Raw genomic sequence first — 24,441 nt, forward strand, 5'->3', positions numbered from 1 at the left:
CAGCCTACTCAACCTCTCCCTATAGCTCACACCCTCTAGTCCTGGCAACATCCTCGTAAATCTACTCTGCACCCTTTCCTGCTTGACACTATCTTTCCTATAACATAACATGGTGCCTAGAACTGAACACAATATTCTAAATGTGGTCTCACCAACTTCTTATACAACTGCAACATGACCTCCCAACTTCTCTACTCTAAGAGAAAGTGAGAGGGGAAAGATTTAATAGTAACCTGAGGGGCAACATTTTCCACGCAAAGGGTAGTAGGTGTATGGAACGAGCTGCTGGAGGAGGTAGTTGATGCTGGTACTATCCAAATATTTAAAAGACAGATACCTGGATTGGAAATGTTTAGAAGGACATGGGCCAAATGCAGGTCGGTGGGACTAGTGTAGATGAGGCATGTTGGTCATTATGGGCAAGTTGTGACGAAGGGCCTGTTTCCATGCCGAATGACTCCATAACTTTGGGATATCGGAGGAACCTGGAGAACCGAGAGGAAACTTGCGCAGTCACAGTGGGAGCGTGCTAACTCCACACGTGCAGCACCAGAGGTCGGGCGCTGTGAGGCAAAGATTCTACAGCTGTGCATCAAAGCTATTCATGTACAGTGCGTCTGATCTGTTTGGTTAGCATGCAAAACAAAGCTTTTCCCTGTACCTCAGTACACGAGACAATAATGAACATAAGCCTAACCCTTTGAAAAACTTGGTGGAAGTTGTTCATGACAATGGTGCAGCAGGATCATCATAACGTTGATACAGACCATAGTTGAACCTTGTGCAGAGTTCTGTCAGGCCATGCATCAGCGCAACATACAGGCAGGCTTTGCTTCACCCCTGAGCCCAGGCTAGAAGACCATCAATAAGATGCCTGCAATACCTCCAGGCCGGTAGACCGTGAAGTTATTTTCATGAAACGTCTCTGAATCCTTTAGCCCAACGTGACTTCCGAAATGCATGAAAGGCCGGCAGCTGTGAAGTGGCTGATCCACGGGTGCGAGTGAGTGCAGGTATTCGCACCCCGGCCGGGACCACCTGCCAAGGAAGATCTCCCTGGAATGTGTGACCAACGCAGGAAAGACATGCAGGTGTTCCCATGCGGGTGAACGAAAAGCTGCTTCACTTTAAAACCCACTAACACTAAGCTGGCTTTGATCAGGGTGGTTTGGTGTGACTATGAACACCAGTGCTGGAGTAACTCAGCGGCTCGGGCAGCTTCACTGGAGAACATGCTTAAACCCCTGTCCCACGGTACGCGTTCATTCCAAGAGCTCTCCCGAGTTTGCCCCGATTCGAATTCGGAGATTTACGGTAATGGCCGCTCTTCGGTACTCGGGGCTCTCGTGGACATTTTTCAACCTGTTGTAAAATCTTCACGAGTCTTCCCGTGTGTACCTGCCGTTAACGAGTCTTCCTGAGTACCTGCCGTTAGCGAGTCTTCCTGAGTACCTGCCGTTAGCGCTAAGAGACGTCCCCGAGCTCCGACGTACCCGCTACGTTCATTCTCCGTGCTTACCACAAGTTTGATTTTTTTTTAAACTCGGGAGAAATCTTGGAATGAACTCGCACCGTGGGACAGGGCCATTAGGTGACGTTTCGGGTCGAGACCCTTCTTCAGACTGAATTTCAGGGTGGTCACGGTGGTGCAGTGGTTGAGTTGCTGCCTTACAGCGAATGCCGGAGACCCGGGTCAGTTCGATCCCAACTATGGGCGCTGTCTGTACGGAGTTTGCACGTTCTCCCCGTGACCGCGTTAGTTTTCTCCAATTTCCTCCCACACTCCAAAGACGTACAGGTTTGTAGGTTAATTGGTTTGATAAATATAAAAATTGTCCGGTATAAATTGTCCAACTTCTAGTGTAGACCCTGGTGGACTCTTCAGATGTGATGACCACAGGTACAGGGTACCTTTGTTGTTCAAACCTTCAGAGCTCACTGGAGTTTGTACGTTCTCTATTCTCCGGATGCTCCGGTTTCAAAAGCCGTGCAGGTTTCTAGGCTCATTGGCTTCTGTAAATGGTGCCTAGTGTGTAGGATAGAACTATCGAATGGGTGATGGCTGGACGGTGTGGACCCGATGGGCTGAAGGGCCTGTTTCCATGCTGTATTACTGGAACAAAAACTAAACTAAATACCTATGTCAGTCTCAAGTACAGTACATAAGAACAAAGGAAAAGATACGGACCATAGAATGCATCAGTTGCATATCAGTCCAATGTCCACAATGGGGTAGAGGTGAATCGGACAGTACCCTGCCTTATGGAAGGAGCGTTCAGAAGCCGGATAACAGAGGGGAAGAAGCTGTTCCTGAGTCTGGTGGTGCGGGCTTTCAAGCTTCTAGCTTAGTTTATCATGATTGTCAAATGTACTGTGAGGTACAGTGAAAAGCTTGTGTACCTTCTGCCAGGCGGGAGTGGGGAGAAGGAGGAATGACCGGGGTTGGGACAAGTCATGGATTATATTGGCTGCTTTAGCGTGAAGTGTAGATGGTGGGCAGTCTGGTCTGTGCGATGGACTGGGCTACATCTACAACTGGGACTTGTGCAGAACCATTCCCCAACCAAGCTGCCATGCAACTCGACACAAAGCAGCTGTTATCCTCGATCGCAGGTGGATACAGATAGACGATCGTGTGTTTAGTTTAGTTTAATTTAATTTAGTTTCGAGATGCAGCGTAGAAACAAGCCCTTCGGCCTACCGAGTCCATGCCGACCAGCGATCACCCTGTACACACTAAAGGGCCTGTCCTACCAGCATGCGATAGCGCGACCAAACGTGGTCGCTTGAGGCGTTCGGCCTCGCAGGGCCGGTCCCACTTCGATCGGTGGAGGCGTATGGAGTTGTGCGGGGCTGGTCCCGACATCGCGCGGGGCTCCAAAAATCTTGCATTGTCCGAAAATTCCGCGCGGCAACGCCCTGTCGGCCCACAGGCGCATTGAGGGCGTACGCAGCGCCTCGACGTCATACGCAGCGGATTGACGTCGTACGCCTAGCGCGTGGCCTTGCGCGATGACGTCACCGCCCGACGGCGTGCGACGTCCAAATTCAGTCGGCCCGCCTCCTGCCCAGCTGATTGGTGAGTTTGACGTAAATTACGTCACGCGCGAACTTTGTGCGTACTTACCGCGTACTTACCGGGAACTCCGCTTCCGTTTGGTCGCGTTAAACGCATGCAATCGCATGCTGGTGGGACAGGCCATTAACACTATCTTACGCACACTAGGGACAATTCCCACTTACATCAGGCTAATTAATCTACAGACCTGTATGTCTTTGGAGTGTGGGAGGAAACCGAAGATCCCTTAGAAAACCCACGCGGTCACAGGGAGAACGTAAAACTCTGTGCAGACAGCACCCGTAGTCGGGATTGAACCCGGGTCTCTGGCGCTGCAAGGCAACAATTCTACCGCTGCGCCACCGTGCCGTATGGAAATGATTGGGATTGGGTCATTCAGACCCTCTTGGATCTCGCTTCATTCCATTAGGTTGAGGCTGATCGGCTTTTATTTAGTCATAGTAGTCATAGTTACTTTATTGTCATGTGTACCTCGATGTGGTGAATTGTTCTGTTTTACAGATAATCCAGTAAAACCATACCATATATTTACACTTCATCAGCCAGGGTATTGAATATAGAAGTTGGGAAGAGGCACAAAGTGCTGGAGCAACTCAACGGCATCTCTGGAGAAAAAGGATGGGTGATGTTTCGGGTTGGGGCCCTTCTTCAGGCTGAAAGTAGGGAGAAGAGGGGGTGAGGAGCTGATAAAGAACAGGAACAATCTTTGGCATCACCCAGCATCCGAAGCCCTTTGTTTCTACGTAGAAGTTGAGATATTGTGTTGCAGTTGTACAAGATGTTGGCAAGGCCGCGTTTGGAGTATTGTGTTCAGTTTTGGTCACCCTGTTATAGGAAGGATGTTGATAAGGTGGTAAGGGTGCAGAGATGATTTACAGGGATGTTGCCAGGATTTGATGACCTGAGCTTGGGCCTTTACTCTATGCAGCACAGGAGGCTGAGGGATCATATTATAGATGTGCTAGTCGGAGATACGCTTAGGTATGGCAATGCTCTGTAACGTGCATGCAAAAAACAAAGAGTCTCACCGTACCTTCATGGTCATGTGACAATAAAGTATTGATCTACTCTGTGTGCAGGAAGGAACTGCGGATGTTGGTTTAAACCGAAGATAGGCACAAAATGCTGGAGTTACTCAGCGGGACAGGCAACATCTCTGGAGAGAAGCAATGGGTGACATTTTGGGTCGAGACCCTTCAGTCTTGACCCGAAACATCACCCATTCCTTCTCTCCAGAGATGCTGCCTGTCCCGCTGAGTTACTCCAGCATTTTGTGTCTATCTATCTAATCTAGCAGGTTGGTACCAGCTGCCTTCTCTGGCAGATTTCCACAGATTCATAACTCTCTCTACTCTAGAAACATAGAAAACAGGTGCAGGAGTAGGCCATTCAGCCCTTTGAGCCAGCACCGCCATCCAATGTGATCATGGCTGATCATCCACAATCAGTACCCCGTTCCTGCTTTTTCCCCGTATCCCATGATTCTGTTAGCCAGAAGAGTTAAATCTAACCCTCTCTTGAAAACTGGACTGTATGTAAGAGAGAAAATGTCACTGTGCATTTGCACATCACACTAAAAGCATCATGGAACCATTGAATTCTAAAGTCTAAAGACACTGCCTTGTCTGCTCACAATGTTGGTGAATGAGCTCTGCCACCTTACCTGAGTGTTTTCCAAGGTTGTGTGTTTGCCTTGCAGAGGTGAATGAGTGTACCAGCAACCCCTGCCAGAATGGAGGGACGTGTGTGGATGCCGTGAATCGATACGCCTGTATCTGCCCAAACAACTGGACGGGCAGCCACTGTGGCCATCCAGTGCCCACAGGTTGGTACCAGCTGCATGTGGGCAAGTCAGCCCAAAGCCCTCTGCTCTGGGAAGGTTCTGAATCAAATACCACGATGGGCTGCAGGTTAGGGTCGCCAACCTTCTCACTCCCAAATAAGTGACAAAATACGGGACAAATTCCTGACGGCAATTCATTGACCGACTGGGCTGTGGCTGGGTGAATGATGAGTTGTCCCGGGTGCTGGACTGTACACAAAGCCCAGCCGGCGGGCCAGCTGAGGAGTTTTGGCCTGGGCCGCGCGACAAAGTCCGGCGCCCCATCCAACTCATGAACCGATGATCGGCCATGAGAAGGAGGGGTGGTGGTGTCGGGGGTAAGCGAAGGTCCGAAGGTCGGACAGCTGGCCGGGCTGCCGACCGACGGGGCCACGGGCGAGGCGCTGCTGCTGCTGCACTCCATGGGCTGCACTACGTCGGGACGGGTGAGGCAGGGCCGGACGCGGCGCTCCGACCCGACAGTCCCCTCGACCCGAGTAGTAGCGGTCAAATATGGGACAGGGGCGGTCCCGTACCGGACAAACCAATTCAGCCCAAAAATGGGTAATACGGGACAGTTGGCAACCCTAACCGAAGGGCCTGTTTCCACACTGTATCTCTAAATAGAAAAGTTCTTTGGAGTACAGAAATGAAGAATTGCACATGCTGGTTTACCAAAAATAAAAGGACTGGAGTAACAGGTGCTGGAGTAACTCAGGTCATGTTTCAGGTCAGGAACCTTCCTCAGACGAAAGAGATCCTTTGGCCCACAATGTCGGGGGAGACCTGAGTGAAACTCACTGAATAGTGAGAGGCCTGTATAGAGTGGATGTGAAGAGGATGTTTTCACCAGTGGGAGAGTCTAGGACTCGAGGGCATGGCCTCAGAATAAAAGAATGTACCTTTTGAAAGGAGATGAGGAGGAATTTCTTTAGCCAGAGGGTGGTGAATCTGTGGAATTCATTGCCACAGACGGCTGTGGAGGCCAAGTCAGTGGATATATTTAAGGCAGAGATTGGCAGATTTGTGATTAGTACGGGTGTCAGGGGTTATGGGGAGAGGGCAGGAGAATGGGGTTGAGAGGGAATGTTAGATCAGCCATGATAGAATGGCGGAGTAGACTTGATGGGCTGAATGGCGTACCTCTGCTCCTATCACTTATGAACATATCCACAGCGAACATGATGTCATGTGATAATTAGTCTCCTCTTTGATTTTATTGATTGATTGATTGAAAGGGACGGTATGGAAAGAGGCCTTTTGGCCCATCGAGTCCACACTGACCATCAATCACCCATTCCATTCAGTTCTGTGTTATCCCACTTTGCCATCCACTCCCTACACACTAGGGGCATTTACATAGGGCTAATTAAACTACAAACCTGTACGTCTTTGGGATGTGGGAGGAAACCCGGAGCACCAGGAGGAAACCCACGCGGTCCCAGGGGGAACGTGCAAACTCTGCACCCGAGGTCAGGGTGGAACCCGGGTCTCTGGTGCCGTTCAGCAGCAACTCTACCGCTGCGCCACGTGACGCCACATATTGTCTTCAAAAATACCTGGGTGCCAAGGTGCTGGATGGAATTTTATGAAGGAGTTAGACTTTTCCAATCGAATCATTTAACGCCAAATCTATTAAGAGACTTTCCTGCTGAATTGTGAACTTGCCGTGTCTTTATTTATTCTTCAAATATGTGTAATCTGGTCCAGACATTTGCCGTTGATGCAGAGTTCAAATCGTGCCCATGCACGCACATTCCACCAAGGGAATGTGGCCGTGTTCCTTGGATAACATTGGAAATAGTTTCTCTAGATGTGGAAACAAATATCAGAGAACACGATGAGAAGAGTGCGTGACGATTGGCTGAGGTGCACTAGCGTGAGATGAATAATATAAAGGTTTACCCTTCCAGTCGGTGGCCACGAAAGACGCAAATTAGACTCTACCTCTGACAGCGACACCTTTGATGCCAATGAGCCCATTGATGGTCATGTGATAACTGATAGGAGCAGAATTAGGCCATTCGGCCCGTCAAGTCTGCTCCGACATTCAATCATGTGTCCTTGAGACTCTTGAAAGGCGCCCATAAATAAAATGTATTATTATTATTATTATCTATCTCTCCCTCCTAACCCAAGAGCCCCGAACTGACTGGAGATATGAAATTGGCACGGTGGCGCAGCGGTAGAGTTGCTGCCTCACAGCGCCAGAGACCCGGGTTCGATCCTGACAACGGGATTTGCACGTTCTCCCTGTGACCGGCTGGGTTTTCACCGGGTGCTCCGGTTTCCTCCCACACACCAAAGACGTGCAGATTTGTGGGTTAATTGGCTTCGGAAAATGTTAAATCGCCCCTAGTGTGTGTAGGATAGAGCTAGTATACGGGGTGGTCGTTGGTCGGTGCGGACACAGTGGGCCGAAGGGCCTGTTTCTGTGCCGTATCTCTAAGGTCTAAACCGATTAAAGAATAAGAGGGTAGTGATTTAAAGTGAGAGTGGCAAGGTTTAAAGGTGATGTGCGGGGCAGGTTGTTTTACACAGAGGGTGGTGGGTGCCTGGAACGTGCTGCCAGGGGTGGTGCAGAGGCAGATGTGATAGTGGCGTTTAAGAGAGTTTTAGATAGGCTCATGGATATATGCAGGTATATTGGTCATTTGCAGCCAGATCAGAGATGGTCTTGACATTGTGTCTGATGCAGACATTGTGGGCCAAAGGGCCTGTCCATGTGTCAAGTCAAGTCAAGTCAAGTTTATTTGTCATATATACATACGAGATGTGCAGTGAAATGAAAGTGGCAATGCTCGCGGACTTTGTGCAAAAAGACAAACAACCAAACAAACTATAAACACAATCATAACACACATATTCTTTTACATAATAAATAATGGAAGGAAAAACGTTCAGTAGAGTTAGTCCCTGGTGAGATAGGCATTTACAGTCCGAATGGCCTCTGGGAAGAAACTCCTTCTCAACCTCTCCGTTCTCACCGCATGGCAACGGAGGCGTTTGCCTGACCGTAGCAGCTGGAACAGTCCGTTGCAGAGGTGGAAGGGGTCTCTCATGATATTGTTGGCTCTGGAGTTGCACCTCCTGATGTATAGTTCCTGCAGGGGGGCAAGTGAAGTTCCCATAGTGCGTTCGGCCGATCGCACTACTCTCTGCAGAGCCTTCTTGTCCCTGGCAGAGCAATTCCCAAACCAGATGGTAATGTTCCCGGACAAGATGCTTTCCACCGCCGCTGCGTAGAAGCACTGGAGGATCCTCGGAGACACTCTGAATTTCCTCAATTGCCTGAGGTGGTAAAGGCGCTGCCTTGCCTTACTCACGAGTGCTGAGGCGTGTGATGCCCATGTCATATCCTCGGAGATGTGGACTCCCAGATATTTAAAACAGTTCACCCTATCCACAGGATCCCCATTTATTCTCAATGGAGTGTACGTCCTCGGATGATGTGCCCTCCTAAAGTCCATGATCAGCTCCTTAGTTTTTTTTGATTTTCAAGAGGAGGCTGTTATCCTGGCACCAGAGTGCTAGACCAGCCACCTCCTCCCGGTAGGCCTTCTCGTCGTTGTCTGAGATCAGGCCCACCACCACAGTGTCTTCAGCAAACTTAATCATTGAGTTGGAGCTGAACCTAGCCACACAGTCATGTGTGTACAGGGAGTACAATAGGGGGCTGAGGACGTAACCCTGGGGCGATCCTGTGCTCAGGGTGAGGGACTTCGATGTATTCCCTCACATTTGCTGAACCGTTCTATGTTCTACGTTCTAAGAAAGATGTCACCAACCCTGAACTTTTCCCTCAGTACCAAACTGAAATATTAGTCCTGTAAAGCACTTTGGAAGCACTGCAGATGCTGGTTAACAAAAAAAAGACACAAAGTGCTGGAGTAATTCAGTGGGCCAGGCAGCATCACGGGAGACCATGGATAGGTGGCGTTTTGGATCAGGACCCTTCTTCAGACTCATAGTGGGAAGAGAGAAGGAGCAGGACAAAGCCTGGCAGGAAATAGGTTGAAGACACAAAAAGCTAGAGTAACGAGAAGGGAAATGAGAGATATAGACAATGTCGTCTCCTCCTCTCTCCAACGAGAGTTCTGCAAAACCCATGTTCTGTATCTCTCTACATCACCATCTATATCTCTCGTTTCCCTTCCCCCTGACTCTCAGTCTGAAGAAGGGTCTCGACCCAAAATATCACCTATTCCTTTTCTCCAGAGATGCTGTCTGACCCCCTGAGTTACTCCAGCTCTTAGCGTCTAACTTAGGAAATAGGTTGATACAGGTGAGGAGGGGTTGTTGATAGGCAGATGGCCGGACAAAGGCCAGAAACTTAAAGAGAGCAGGCGTGAGACAAACGGATTGAAGAGGTGCGAATTGTGAAGCTAGAGGAAGGAATGTGGGTGGGAGGAGAGAAATAGGTTGGAGTCGAGGTGGGCCACAGAGGATGGGGTGGGGGATCTCTTACCATGTTCAAGACCCTATAGGAACGCAAGCTCTCAATAAAACTGGATTTAATGTTCACAGCCCCTCTGAGGGAGCATATCCCCAGAGCGCATAAAACTTAAACCACTCTGTCAAAAATAATGGGAAAATCAGTGCGTTTCTCTCATTTGTTTTCTGAAGCGTTATTAATGTTCTACCAAATGCTGGGTCTATGCCCAGTTACACCTCATTGGAAAATCTTAAAACTTCAAACTGAGTGGCAGCGTCCAAACAAAACAGAACTAAGATGATGAAATTCTAAATGTCGGTGAGGCCTCTGAACTTGAAGCCAACTTTAGTTTGAGCCAACAGTGAGAGTTTCGCTGGCAAGGTGGCTGAATTTCAGTCGCAGGACTCTCCTATTCATTGTGTTGCTCAAACGTCATTCTGGTCTCTCTTTTCAGCTGGTGCCGGGGTAGACCTGAGTGAGTTCGGCGACACGTCCTTCAGTCGGAAGCCTCGGTGTGCCAAGGTTGAGGGGGCCCAGCACTGCAGCTGTGATGCAGGTTTCCATATGAGTGGTACCAGTGAAAATAGCCTGTGCCAAGGTATGTACTTACACCAAATCACCTCATTGGAGACCCTCTTTAATCGGGTTTTACTGGACTTTATCTTGCACTAAACTTTATGACATATGATGAAAGAATGGATCGACTGGGCTTGTATTCCCGGGCATTTGGAAGGATGCGAAGGGATATCATAGAAACATATAAAATTAGATACATAGATACATAGATACAGGGACAATAGATGCAGGAGTAGGCCATTCTGCCCTTCGAGCCAGCATCGCCATTCAATGTAATCATGGCTGATCATCCACAATCAGTCCCCGTTCATCCCTTCTCCCCATATTCCTTGAGCCCTAAGAACTCTATCTAACTCTCTTTTGAAAGCATCCAGTGAAACGGCCTCCACTGCCTTCTGAGGCAGAGAATTCCACAGATTCACAACTCTCTGTGTGAGAAAGTTTTTCCTCGTCTAAGTTCTAAGTCCTACCCCCTATTCTTAAACTGTGGCCCCCGGTTCTGGACTCAACATCCCCCCAACATCGGGAACATGATTCCTGCATCTAGCGTGTCCAATCCCTTAATAATTTTATATGTTTCTATAAGATATCCTCTCATCCTTTTAAATTCCAAAGAATACAAGCCCAGCTGCTCCATTCTCCCAGCATATGACAGTCCCGCCATCCCGGGAATTAACCTCGTGAACCTACGCTGCACTCCCTCAATATCATGAATGTCCTTCCTCAAATTAGGAGACCAAAACTGCACACAATACTGCAGGTGTGTTCTCACGAGGGCCCTGTACAACTGCAGAAGGACCTCTTTGCTCCTATACTCAACTCCTCTCGTTATGAAGGCCAACATGCCATTAGCTCTCTTCACTGCCTGTTGTACCTGCATGTTTACTTACAGTGACTGATGTACAAGGACCCCCAGATCCCGTTGTATTTCCATATTTCCTAACCTGACACCATTTAGATAATAACCTGCCTTCCTGTTTTTGCCACCAAAGTGGATAACCTCACATTAATCCACATTAAACTGCATCTGCCATGCATCCGCCCACTCACCCAACCTGTCCAAGTCACCCTGCATTCTCATAGCATCCTCTTCATAGTTCACACTGCCACCCAGCTTTGTGTCATCTGCAAATTTGCTAATGTTACTTTGAATTCCTTCATATAAATCATTGATGTATATTGTAAATAGTTGCGGTCCCAGCACCGAGCCTTGCGGTACCCCACTAGTCACTGCTTGCCATTCTGAAAGGGACCCATTAATCCCTACTCTATGTTTCCTGTCTGCCAACCACTTCTCTATCCATGTTAGCACTCTACCCCCATACCATGAGCCCTAATTTTGCCCACTAATCTCCTATGTGGGACCTTATCAAATACTTTCTGAAAGTCCAGGTACACTACATCCACTGGCTCTCCCTTGTCCATTTTCCTAGTTACATCTTCAAAAAATTCCAGAAGATTAGTCAAGCATGATTTCCCCTTTGTAAATCCATGCTGACTCCGACCGATCCTGTTACTGCTATCCAAATGTGCCGCTATTTTATCTTTTATAATCGACTCCAGCATCTTCCCCACCACCGATGTCAGGCTAGCTGGTCTATAATTCCCTGTTTTCTCTCTCCCGCCTTTCTGGGATAACATTAGCTACCCTCCAATCCACAGGACGTGATCCAGAATCTATAGAACATTGGAATTCTTAAGGGATTGGACAGGCTAGATGCAGGAAAAATGTTCCCGATGTTGGGGGAGTACAGAACTAGGGGTCACAGTTTAAGAATAAGGGGTAGGCCATTTAGGACTGAGATGTGAATCTGTGGAATTCTCTGCCACAGATGGCAGTGGAGGCCAATTCACTGAATGTTTTCAAGAAAGAGTTAGATCTAGCACTTAGGGTTAAAGGAAACAAGGGATATAGGAAAAAAGCAGGAACGGGGTACTGATTGTGGATGATCAGCCATGATCATATTGAATGGTGGTGCTGGCTTGAAGTGCCGAATGGCCTACTCCTGCACACCTAAAACTCTGATCTTGATCGCTTTTGGCCCACTGTGCTGTGATTTCCGACACAACGCCGCCACCTACGGCAGTCATTTTTGGCCACCTCGCTCAGAGCCCCCCTTCCGCCTTCCGTGTGCAGAGGATTTTTCCCATCGATGACAAATCAGAGAGATATTAACGTTTTTTTTAAAAATCACCATTCTCTCTGCTGCCCCTGCTGGAGGGAGGGGGAGGGACTGCCAGCCCACCAGCCATGAGTGAGCTGCCAGCAGATCAGGCTTGAGGGACTGAGCTGCCACCCCAAGAACCCATACCAGCGCTCCAGAAAGCCCCCCCATTGGCCACCAAGTTTCCCTGTCTGTACATGCGGTCGGACTTGCTGAGTATGTCCAATGTTATTCTGTTTTTATTACACATTCCACTCCTGTCAGTTTAGAAATACAGAGGGCACAGCATGGAACCAGGACCTCCGGCCCACTGAGTCCATGCCGATGACCATCGTTCCATGTTATCCCACTGTCTCATCCACTCCTGACACACCTGGGGCAATTTGCAGACCCACGTGTCTTTGGGATGTGTGAGGAACCCCACACGGTCACGGCGAGGACGTGGAAACACCACACAAACAGTGCCTGAAATCAGGATCGAACCAAGGAGTCTACCACTGTGCTGCCCCAATCTTTCCCTCCTCTGGCTAAAAGATACTGTGCATTCACCTGAGGATCAGAGGTGAATAAAATCATGAGAGGAATAGATCGGGTAGACGCACAGAGTCTCTTGCCCAGAGTAGGTGAATCGAGGACCAGAGGACATAGGTTCAAGGTGAAGGGGAAAAGATTTAATAGGTAGACAAAAGTGCTGGAGAAACTCAGCGGGTGCAGCAGCATCTATGGAGCAAAGGAAATAGGCGACGTTTCGGGGCCGAAACCCTTCTTCAGCCCAAAACGTTGCCTATTTCCTTCGCTCCATAGATGCTGCTGCACCCGCTGAGTTTCTCCAGCACTTTTGTCTACCTTCGATTTTCCAGCATCTGCAGTTCCTTCTTAAAGATTTAATAGGAATCTGAGGGGTAACTTTTTCACACAAAGGGTGGTGGGTGTATGGAACAAACTGCCAGTGGAGGTAGTTGAGGCTGGGACTAACCCGACATTTAAGAAACAGAGAGGTATATGGATAGGACAGGTTTGGAGGGATATGGACCAAACATAGGCAGGTGGGACTAGTGTAGCTGGGACATGTTGGCCGGTGTGGGCAGGTTGAGCCGAAGGGCCTGATTCCACACTGTATCACTCTATGACTATGACTGTGACCTTATCTATTCTACTCTATAAGATGGCCCTTTCACCTCCTGAGCTCCAAGGAATAAAGTCCTTGCCTGATCAATGTCTCCCACAGCGGCAAGTTAGATTCTAGTAATTAAATAAATAAATCACGGATCAGCTGTTGTCAGTTACTGTAAAGCTTCACACTTGTAGTAGAGTGCATTGGATGTATTACCATCCCTGGGGAACAAATCTGCCATCTGTTCCCAGTGGGGTTTGTACGTGACTCCACACTCATCACTGTGGTTGATGCCAAACTGCCCCGCACACGGGGCAATGGTGGATGCAAAGAATGTTGACTTTGCCAACCAGAGCCACATCCCATAAATTAATAGTTTAAAAAAACTGCTTCTCCTATGGTTTCTCAGTCAAATCCTATTTCCACTGGTCATAAGATCATACGTGATAGGAGAAGAATTAGGCCATTCGGCCCATCAAGTCTACTCCGCCATTCAATCCTGGCAGATCTATCTATCCCTCCTAACCCCATTCTCCTGCCTTCTCCCCACGTCACCTGACACCTGTACTAATCAAGGATATCTCTCTCTCTATCTTATATACAGTATATCCACTGATGGCCTCCACAGTCTTCTATGGCAAAGAATTCCACAGATTCACCACCCTCTGACTAATAATAATAATAATGGATGGGATTTATATAGCACCTTTCTAATACTCAAGTTGCTTTACATCGCATTATTCATTCACTCCTCAGTCACACTCGGTGGTGGTAAGCTACTTCTGTAGCCACAGCTGCCCTGGGGCAGACTGACGGAAGCGTGGCTGCCAATCTGCGCCTACGGCCCCTCCGACCACCACCAATCACTCACACACATTCACACACAGGCAAAGGTGGGTGAAGTGTCTTGCCCAAGGACACAACGACAGTATGCACTCCAAGCGGGATTCGAACTGGCTACCTTCCGGTTGCCAGCCGAACACTTAGCCCATTGTGCCATCTGTCGTCCCGACTAAATAAATTCCTCCTCACCTCCTTCCTAAAAGAACGTCCTTTAATTCTGAGGCTGTGCCCTCTAGTCCTAGACTATCCCTCTAGTGGGAACATCCTCTCCACATCCACTCTATCCAAGCCTTTCACTATTCTGTATGTATCAATGAGGTCCCCCCCTTATTCTTCTAAACTCCAGAGAGTACAGGCCCAGTGCCGTCAAATGCTCATCATAGGTTAAAGTACTCATTCCTTTTGCAATATATTGAAGAAATCCTGACTTGCATTATCCAAGCTTTACTTTAGACTTTCGAGATACAGCATGGAAACAGGCCCTTCAGCCCGCCGAGTCCATGCTGACCAGCGATCCTCGCACACTAACGCTATCCTACACACACTGGGATAATTTACAATTTTACCGAAGCCAATTAACCTACAAACCTGTACGTCTTTGGTGTGTGGGAGGAAACCGGAGCACCCGGAGAAAACCCACGCGGTCACAGGGAGAACATGCAAACTCTGTACGTATAGCACCCGTAGTCAGGATCGAACCTGGGTCTCTGGTGCTGTAAGGCAGCAACTCTACCACTGCGCCACTGTGGAAAGGCAGGGGATGGAGGGGTATGGACTATGTGCAGCCAGATAAGATATGGTCATGGCATCATATTCGGCACGGACATTGTGGGCCGAACGGCCTGTTCCTGTGCTGTTACTGTTCTAAATTCTAAGAAAGATGTCACCAACTCTGCACATGAAATGAAATATTAGCTTAAGTCCATCACCGGGATGAGAATACCATAGAATCACAGATTCATCTACACACACAAGGTGTGGTGGAGCAAGGAAACTGGACTCCCTATGTAGCCTTTGGGAATGGAATAAAATCAGAATTAAAAAAACATTTATAAATGTGTATTACACAAATGGAATAAGAGTAGTGTTGATTACATGGAATACAGCAGATAAATCGGGCCTGTTCTTCAGGCAGGGAAGACTAACGGGTGATTTAAAGTTCAAGGTTGTGATATCTTTTGAAATAAGGGAAATTTTAACAAGGGTAAACTATGTCTGAGAGCAGTGGGATTGTCAGAGACAAGTTTGACATTATTGACGGAAGAACCAGCGGGTTCTTTATGGGCGGCACGGTGGCGCAGCGGTAGATTTACTGCCTTGCGGGTTTGATCCCAACTACGGGTGCTGTCTGTACGGAGTTTGTACGTTCTCCCCGTGACCTGCGTGGGTTTTCTCCAGGTTCTCTGGTTTCCTCCCACATGTGGGGTTGTATGTTCATTGGCCTCTGTAAATTGCCTCTAGAGATTGAGGGTTGGTGTGGACTCGGTGGTTCATCGGGCCTCTTTCCACACTGTGTCTTTCAATCGATTAATCAATCACACCAAAGAGGAGACTAGTTAAACTTGACATCATGTTCGACAAGGACATTGTGGGTCGAAGGGCCAGTGCCTGTGTTATGGTGTTCTCTTTCTATGCGCAGAAATTCTTGCATGCAAACAATGGTACCAGTCTGCAAACATTGCATGACGTGACTTTGCTTACATATTGATTGATCTTTATTGATTACCCCTGCACTAAGCTAAAGGGCAAGGTAATGGCCAACATTGTATATGCAGTAACACATTGGCCAAGTCAGGTACAGGCCAGATCACTGGGAACATAAGGAACTGCAAATGCTGGAATATTGAGCAAAACACAAAGGAACTCAGCAGATCAGGCAGCATCGGTGGAGGGAATGGACAGGCGACGTTTCGGATCAGGACCCTTTATCAGACAAGTTGTTTTTTCAAGTTTGAAGAAGGGTCTCGACCCGAAACGTCACCTATTCCTTTTCTCCACAGATGCTGCCTGTCTCGCTGAATTACGCCAGCATTTTGTGTCTATCTTCGGTGCAAACCAGCATCTGCAGTTCTTTACTAACACAGTTTGAAGAAGGGTCTTGACCCGAAATGTCACCAGTCAGTTCCCCTCACAGACTCGCTGAGTTCCTCAAAGGCCAGAACAAGAGCCACGATTGTGAAAGGCTTTGGTGTCAAGTTGGGAAAAGGGGAAGTACAACGGGATCTGGGGGTCCTTGTTCATCAGTCTATGAAAGTAAGCATGCAGGTACAGCAGGCAGTGAAGAAAGCGAATGGCATGTTGGCATTTATTACAAGAGGAATCGAATGTAGGAGCAAAGAGGTCCTTCTGCAGTTGTATAGAGCCCTAGTGAGACCACACCTGGAGTATTGTGTGCAGTTTTGGTCCCCTAATTTGAGGAAGGACATTCTTGCTATTGAGGGAGTGCAGCGTAGGTTTACAAGGTTAATTCCCGGGATGGCGGGACTGTCATATGCTGAGAGAATAAAAACATAGAAACATAGAAAATAGGGGCAGGAGTAGGCCATTCGGCCCTTCGAGCCTGCACCGCCATTCAATATGATCATGGCTGATCATCCAACTCAGTATTCTGTACCTGCCTTCTCTCCATACCCACTGATCCCTTTAGCCACAAGGGCCACATCTAACTCCCTCTTAAATATAGCCAATGAACTGGCCTCAGCTACCTTCTGTGGCAGAGAGTTCCAGAGATTCACCATTCTCTGTGTGAAAAATGTTTTTCTCATCTCAGTCCTAAAGGATTTCCCCCTTGTCCTGGACTTCCCCAACATCGGGAACAATCTTCCTGCATCTAGCCTGTCCAACCCCTTAAGAATTTTGTATGTTTTTATAAGATCCCCCCTCAATCTTCTAAATTCTAGCGTGGAGCAGCTGGGCTTGTACACTCTGGAGTTTAGAAGGATGAGAGAGAATCTCATTGAAACATATAAGATTGTTAAGGGCTTGGACACGCTAGAGGCAGGAAACATGTTCCCAATGTTGGGGGAGTCCAGAACCAGGGGCCACACACAGTTTAAGAATAAGGAGTAAGCCATTTAGAACGGAGACGAGGAAACACTTTTTCTCACAGAGAGTGGTGAGTCTGTGGAATTCTCTGCCTCAGAGGGCGGTGGAGGCCGGTTCTCTGGATGCTTTCAAGAGAGAGCTGGATGGGGCTCTTAAAGATAGCGGAGTCAGGGGATATGGGGAGAAGGCAGGAACGGGGACTGATTGTGGATGATCTGCCATGATCGCATTGAATGGCGGTGCAGGCTCGAAGGGCCAAATGGCCTAATCCAGCACCTATTGTCTATTGCCTGTTGTCTATTGTCTATTGAAAGCGGGGCCTGTGAATGCCGGTTGCGTTGACTCCAGTGTGATGTTGACTCCAGAGCTTGCTTGTTCTGTACAGATGTGGACGAGTGTGAGGTGTTCCAGTTGGAGGGAGTTACCCGACTCTGCATGCACACCTGCATCAACGTCCCTGGATCCTACCGCTGCACCTGCCCCCCCACCTACAGGCTGCTCAATGATGGCAGGAGCTGTGATGGTAAGCCCACACTTTACACTTTACATTGGACTTTAGAGATAACCGATCCTTCGGCCCACCGAGTCCACACCAACCAGTGATCACCCCGTACACTAGCACTATCCTACACACTAGGGACAGTTTATAATTTTACAGAAGCCAATTAACCTACAAACACGTACGTCTTTGGAGTGTGGGAGGAAACCGGAGCACCCGGAGAAAACCCAGGCGGCCAATAGACAATAGGTGTAGGAGTAGGCCATTCGGCCCTTCGAGCCAGAGTGGAACAATACCCTTTGGCCCACTGAGTCCACGCCAACCCTTTGGTCCACTGAGTTCACGCTAGTTCTATGTCAATGGACAATAGACAATAGGTGCAGGAGTAGGCCATTCGGCCCTTCGAGCCAGCACCGCCATTTACTGTGATCATGGCTGATCATCCACAATCAGTACCCCATTCCCGCCTTCTCCCCATATCCCCTGACTCCGCTATTTTTAAGAGCCCGATCTAGCATTCTCTTGAAAGCCTCCAGAGAATTGGCCTCCACCGCCCTCTGAGACAGAGAATTCCACAGATTCACAACTCTCTGGATAAAAGGTTTTTCCTCATCTCCGTTCAAAATGGCCTGACCCATATTGTTAAACTGTGGCTCCTGAGAACGTACACATTCCGTGCAGACAGCACCCGTAGTTAGGATGGAACCCGGGTCTCTGGTGCTATAAGGCAATACCTCTACCAGTCACCATTCTGACCTTGTCTGCTCTCTGCACCTTTTTCCAATGATCAACTGAGTTTTCTCTAGATGCTGCTGTTTTCTGCCATTTACCTCATGTCCAAAATCTGCTGAGTTGGAAGGTTATCTGTAAATTGCCCTTAGTGTGTAGGTGAGCAGTGTCAACTGAGGGAGGGGACATGATGGGAATGTGGGGGAGAGGAAATGATGGTCAGCATGGACTCGATGGGTCGAAGGGCCTGCTTCCCTTGTGTGTGACTCTGTGGCACCCAAATTGGGCAAATAGTGCACCTTACATGGAGGGAAGGATCTCCAAAGGAGTAAAATGATGGTGATTTTGTGAATTAAATGTTGGTTTGGTCTTAAGATCATAAGGCATGGGACCAGAATTCATGTCTCTTCTGTCATTCAATCATGGCTTCAGAAGGGTCTCGACCCGTAACGTCACCTATTCCTTCCCTCCATAGATACTGCCTCACCCGCTGAGTAACTCCAGCATTCTTGTCTACCCTCGATCATGGCTGATCTATTATTCCCTCTCAACCCCATTCTCCTGCCTTCTCCCCATAAACGTTGACGCCCTTACCAATCGAAAACCTGTGAAACTCACTTTAAAAATACCCAATGACTTGGCCTCCACAGTCATTAATTCCACATTCACCAGCCATCAGCTAAAGAATAATCTGTTGTGGTGTTATCACCGTATGTTTAATATAATCACACTCCACTGCCCATATGGTGCCAGCGCAATAACCTGGCCCTCAACACCAGCAAAACCAAGGAACTGATTGTGGACTTTGGAAGGGGTAGGAGGGGGACCCACAGTCCCGTTTATATCAACGGGTCGATGGTTGAAAGGGTCAAGAGCTTCAAATTCCTAGGCGTGCACATCTCTGAAGATCTTTCCTGGTCCGAGAACACTGATGCAATTATTAAGAAAGCTCATCAGCGCCTCTACTTCCTGAGAAGGTTACGGAGAGTCGGTTTGTCAAGGAAGACTCTCTCTAACTTCTACAGGTGCACAGTCGAGAGCATGCTGACCGGTTGCATCGTGGCTTGGTTCGGCAACTTGAGCGCCCTGGAGAGGAAGAGACTACAAAAAGTAGTAAACACTGCCCATTCCATCATCGGCTCTGACCTTCCTTCCATCGAAGGGATCTATCGCAGTCGCTGCCTCAAAAAGGCTGGCAGTATCATCAAAGACCCACACCATCCTGGCCACACACTCATCTCCCTGCTACCTTCAGGTAGAAGGTACAGGAGCCTGAAGACTGCAACAACCAGGTTCAGGAATAGTTACTTCCCCACAGCCATCAGGCTATTAAACCTGGCTCGGACAAAACTCTGATTATTAATAACCCATTATCTGTTATTTGCACTTTACCAGTTTATTTATTCATGTGTGTATATATTTATATCATGGTATATGGACACACTGATCTGTTTTGTAGTAAATGCCTACTATGTTCTGTGTGCTGAAGCAAAGCAAGAATTTCATTGTCCTATACAGGGACACATGACAATAAACTCACTTGAACTTGAACTTGACTTGTAAAAGAACAGTCTTGACAAGACTATGGATGCCTTAACCATGCACATTTGCTCTTGTCCTTCCAGATGTCGATGAGTGTGCAACATCGCAGCACAACTGCCCAACAGAGGCAACCTGTATCAACACGGGTGGAGGATTTGAGTGCGTTAACCCGCAGTGTCCGCTGCCTCACGAGAATGTCAGCTACGTTAAAACATCGCCATTGTGAGTCAGTGTGGCCATCGGCATCCACACCTTGAGGCTTGTATGTGTGGGAAGGAACTGCACATGCTGGTTTACCTTGAAGACAGACACAAAATGCTGGGGTAACTCAGCGGGACAGGCAGCATCTCTGGAGAGAAAGAATGGGTGACGTTTCGGGTCGAGATCCTTCTTCAGACTGAGAGTCAGGGGAGAGGGAGATAAGGAAGGGTGAGGTGTGAAAAAGAGAGATCAAAGGGGATGAAGTTCAAGGAAGGTATAGAAAAGATCATTGTTCGCTGATTGGTTATCAGAGGACTGATAATTTTACATTGTATACCTGGTTGTCACCTTCCCCTACCTAGTGATCTATTCCCCTTTGATGTCTGGTTCTCACACCTTACCCTTCTTTATCTCTGTGTCTCCCTCTCCCCGGACTTTCAGCGTGAAGAAGGGTCTCGACCCAAAACATCACCCACTCCTCTCCAGTGCTGCTGCTTGACCCGCTGAGTTACTCCAGCACTTTGTGTCTATCCTGTCTACAGTGTATGTCTGGCAGCTCGAGGGCCTGAGCTAAAGGGAGAGTTTGGGCAGGTTAGAACTTTATTCTTTGGAGGGCGGGAGGATGAGGAGGGTGATCGTGTAGATATCAGATCATGACAGGAATAGATCGGGTAAACGTAATAATAATAATAATGGATGGGATTTATATAGCGCCTTTCTAATACTCAAGGCGCTTTACATCGCATTATTCATTCACTCCTCAGTCACACTCGGTGGTGGTAAGCTACTTTTGTAGCCACAGCTGCCCTGGGGCAGACTGACGGAAGCGTGGCTGCCAATCTGCGCCTACGGCCCCTCCGACCACCACCAATCACTCACACACATTCGCACACATTCACACACAGGCAACAGTGGGTGAAGTGTCTTGCCCAAGGACACAACGACAGTATGCACTCCAAGCGGGATTCGAACCGGCTACCTTCCGGTTGCCAGCCGAACACTTAGCCCATTGTGCCATCTGACTCCGTACAGAGTCTCTTGCCCAGAGCAGGACAATCGAGAACCAGAGGACATAGGTTTAAGGTGAAGGGGGTAAAGATTTAATAGGAACCTGAGGGGCAACTATTATACACAAAGGCTAGTGAGTGTGAGTGTCTGAGGAGGTGGTTGAGGCAGTTGTGTACCATCATTTAGACAGGTACATGGATAGGACAGGTTTAGAGGGATATGGGCCAAATGCAGGCAGGTGAGACTAGTGTAGCTGGGACATGTTGGTCGGCGTAGATGTTCTTGGGCAGAAGGGCCTGTTTCCACTCTGTATAACTCCATGGCTCTTTGAGCTGGGCCACATCAGCTGGGCTGATCTTTCAATCACAGTCATGGTCATGGAAACAAGCCCTTCAGCCCACTGGGGCCGTGGCAGCCTTGAAAGAACATAGATTAACACAGAAAAAGACACAAAGTGCTGGGGTAACTCAGCTTGTCAGGCAGCATCTCTGATGAACATAGACCAGTGACGTTTCAGGTCGGGACCCTTCTTCAGACTGAATCAACAGGTACCCACAATGTGTCAACCAAACATGATGCCAAGTTAAACTAATCTTCTCAGCCCGCACATGATTCATACTCCTGCCTATCCATACGCCTATCTAAAAGCATGTTAAGTGCGTAAGTATTTCTATAGTGCTGCCTTTTCTTTTACTGAGGAATACCCATCAGCCTATTTGTACATAGCAAGCTCCTACAAACAGCAATGGGACACGATCAAATGTATTAAATGATCTGAGTAAGAAACAAATAATACCTAAGACCAATGTCTTTCCTGCGATTTTTTTGAAAGTGGGATAGGATCATAATGCCCATTTAGTCTAGAGATACAGAGTGGAAACAGGCCCTTCGGCCCACCAAGTCCATGCCGACCAGCGATCACCCCGTACACTAGCATTATCCTGCACACTAGGGACAATTTACAATTTTACAGAAGCCAATTAACCTACAAACCTGGAGTGTGGGAGGAAACCGGAGCAACCGGAGAAAATCCACGTGGTCACAGGGAGAGCGTGCTAACTCGGTAGAGACAGCACCCGTGGTCAGGATCTCAGCGGGTCAGGCAGCATCTATGGAGAACAAAGGTGATGTTCTGATCAGTGTACTTCTTCAGACTGATTTGGTCAGGAATCCGTCTGGAAATGGGGTCCCCCCTGAAACATCACCTATACATGGAGGTCAGCATGCAGGTACAGCAGGCAGTGACGAAAGCGAATGGCATGTTGGCCTTCATAACAAGAGGAGTTGAGTATAGGAGCAAAGAGGTCCTTCTGCAGTTGTACAGAGCCCTAGTGAGACCACACCTGGAGTATTGTGTACAGTTTTGGTCCCCTAATTTGAGGAAGGACATTCTTGCTATTGAGGGAGTGCAGCGTAGGTTTACAAGGTTAATTCCCGGGATGGCGGGACTGTCATATGCTGAGAGAATGGAGCAGCTGGGCTTGTACACTCTGGAATTTAGAAGGATGAGAGAGCTAGAAAGGGCTCTTAAAGATAGGGGATATGGGGAGAAGGCAGGAACGGGGTACTGATTGTGGATGATCAGCCAATATCACATTGAGTGGCGGTGCTGGCTCGAAGGCCTGAATGGCCTACTCCTGCACCTATTGTCTATTGTCTATTATCCATGTTCTCCAAAGATGATGCCTGGCCTGCTGAGTTACTCCAGCAATTTGTGTCTTTTCTTTTTAAACCAGCGTATTCAGTTCCTTGAGGCACCATAAGCTGGAGTAACTCAGCGGGACAGGCAGCATCTCTGGAGAAAAGGAATAGGTGATGTTTCGGGTCGAGACCCTTCTTCAGACTGTCGGGGGAAAGGGAAACGTGAGATATAGACGGTGATGTAGAGAGATGTAGAACAAATGAATGAAAGATATGCAAACAGTAACGATGATACAGGAAACAGGCCATTGTTAGCTGTGTGCTAGATGTAAACAAGTTACTGACAATGAGACTCAACAAGACCACTTTGAAGCCGGTACGTCTTGGGGTGGAGAGAGATGGGATGCAAGGGTTATTTGAAGTTAGAGAAATCAAACTCAAATCAAAATCAAACGCTGCCCAAACGAAATATGAGATGCTGTTCCTCCAATTTGGCGCTGGGCCTCACTCTGACAATGGAGGAGGCCCAGGACAGAAAGGTATGTGTGGGAATGGGAAGGGAAATTAAAGAGTCGACTTGGATCAACGCAGCAACGTTTCCCAAAATGCCACCTACCCATGTTCTCCAGAGATGATGATGCCTGACCCGCGTTGTAACTCCAGCAACTTGATCGGGTCACTATCAGTAATTGTTATTGCGGCTGGAGTATAGCTTGTGTTTCCCTTTGTTTTTCAGCCACTGTGAACGCTACCCTTGCCCGATGAACAGCAAGTCATGCCATCACGCTGCGAAAACCATCTCCTTCCACTACCTCTCCATGCCCTCCAAGCTGAAGACCCCGGTCACCCTGTTCCGCATTGCCAGTGCTGCTGCCCCTGGCAGGCCCGGGGCGGACAGCATGCGCTTCGGTATCGCCGGCGGCACCAACCGCGGCCAGTTCGTGGTGCAGCGGTCCGACCGGCAGACGGGCGAGCTCATCCTGGTCCAGCCTCTGCTGGGGCCGTGCACCGTGGAGGTGGACGTGGACATGTCCGAATACTACAACCGCACGTTCCAGGCCAAACACATGTCCAAGGTCACGCTCTTCATCTCGGCCAACGGCTTCTGAGGAGATGCTCAGACATGTTGACTCTGGGCGGGAGGGAACCATGACCATTATTGCGAGGTGACCAGGGTGAGATAGCTTCCGAGCCTCACATGCATGAGGAAGACGGCTTACCATGGTATACAAGTACTGTTGGTAGCGTGCAACACCTTGAGCTGCTACTTCACTGTGGTGATGTGATGCGTTGCAGACTTATGCCCCTGTCCCACTTAGGAAACCTGAACGGAAACCTCTGGAGACTTTGCGCCCCACCCAAGTTTTCCGTGCGGTTCCCGGAGGTTGCAGGTGGTTGCCGGAGGTTGCAGGTAGTGGAAGCAGGTAGGGAGACTGACAAAAAACCTCCGGGAACCGCACGGAAACCTTGGGTGGGGCGCAAAGTCTTCAGAGGTTTCCGTTCAGGTTTCCTAAGTGGGACAGGGGCATCAGAAAGCTGGCAGCAAGTCTAATTCTGTGGCTTAAACCAACTCCTATGGGTCACACTATGTACTGAATATTTCCCGATTGCTTTCATATTCCCAGTGTATGGAAGTTACTGGTTTACATTCCATCGCTTGTTTGCTGACCATCCCACATTTAACATGAGTCTCCAGTTCCCCCATCCACCCTGTCCACCATCAATCCCATTAGACTTTACAG

The 24,441-nt window shown here is 48.5% G+C and overlaps 1 protein-coding gene across 1 annotated transcript in view; it reads left to right on the plus strand.

Annotated features, from left to right (window-relative positions):
* fbln7 (fibulin 7) overlaps positions 1 to 24,073 on the plus strand; it is a 40,600-nt gene extending 16,527 nt beyond the window's left edge. The window contains exons 4-8 of the mRNA XM_033020530.1: positions 4,779 to 4,904; positions 9,791 to 9,934; positions 17,465 to 17,602; positions 19,933 to 20,071; positions 23,436 to 24,073. Coding sequence (XP_032876421.1) covers positions 4,779 to 4,904; positions 9,791 to 9,934; positions 17,465 to 17,602; positions 19,933 to 20,071; positions 23,436 to 23,808 — 920 coding nt within the window. The 3' untranslated portion in view covers positions 23,809 to 24,073. The remainder of the gene's footprint in view (positions 1 to 4,778; positions 4,905 to 9,790; positions 9,935 to 17,464; positions 17,603 to 19,932; positions 20,072 to 23,435) is intronic.
* Positions 24,074 to 24,441: the final 368 nt, after the last annotated feature.

The sequence above is a fragment of the Amblyraja radiata genome, chromosome 5, assembly GCF_010909765.2.
Source record: "Amblyraja radiata isolate CabotCenter1 chromosome 5, sAmbRad1.1.pri, whole genome shotgun sequence".
NCBI lineage: Eukaryota > Metazoa > Chordata > Chondrichthyes > Rajiformes > Rajidae > Amblyraja > Amblyraja radiata.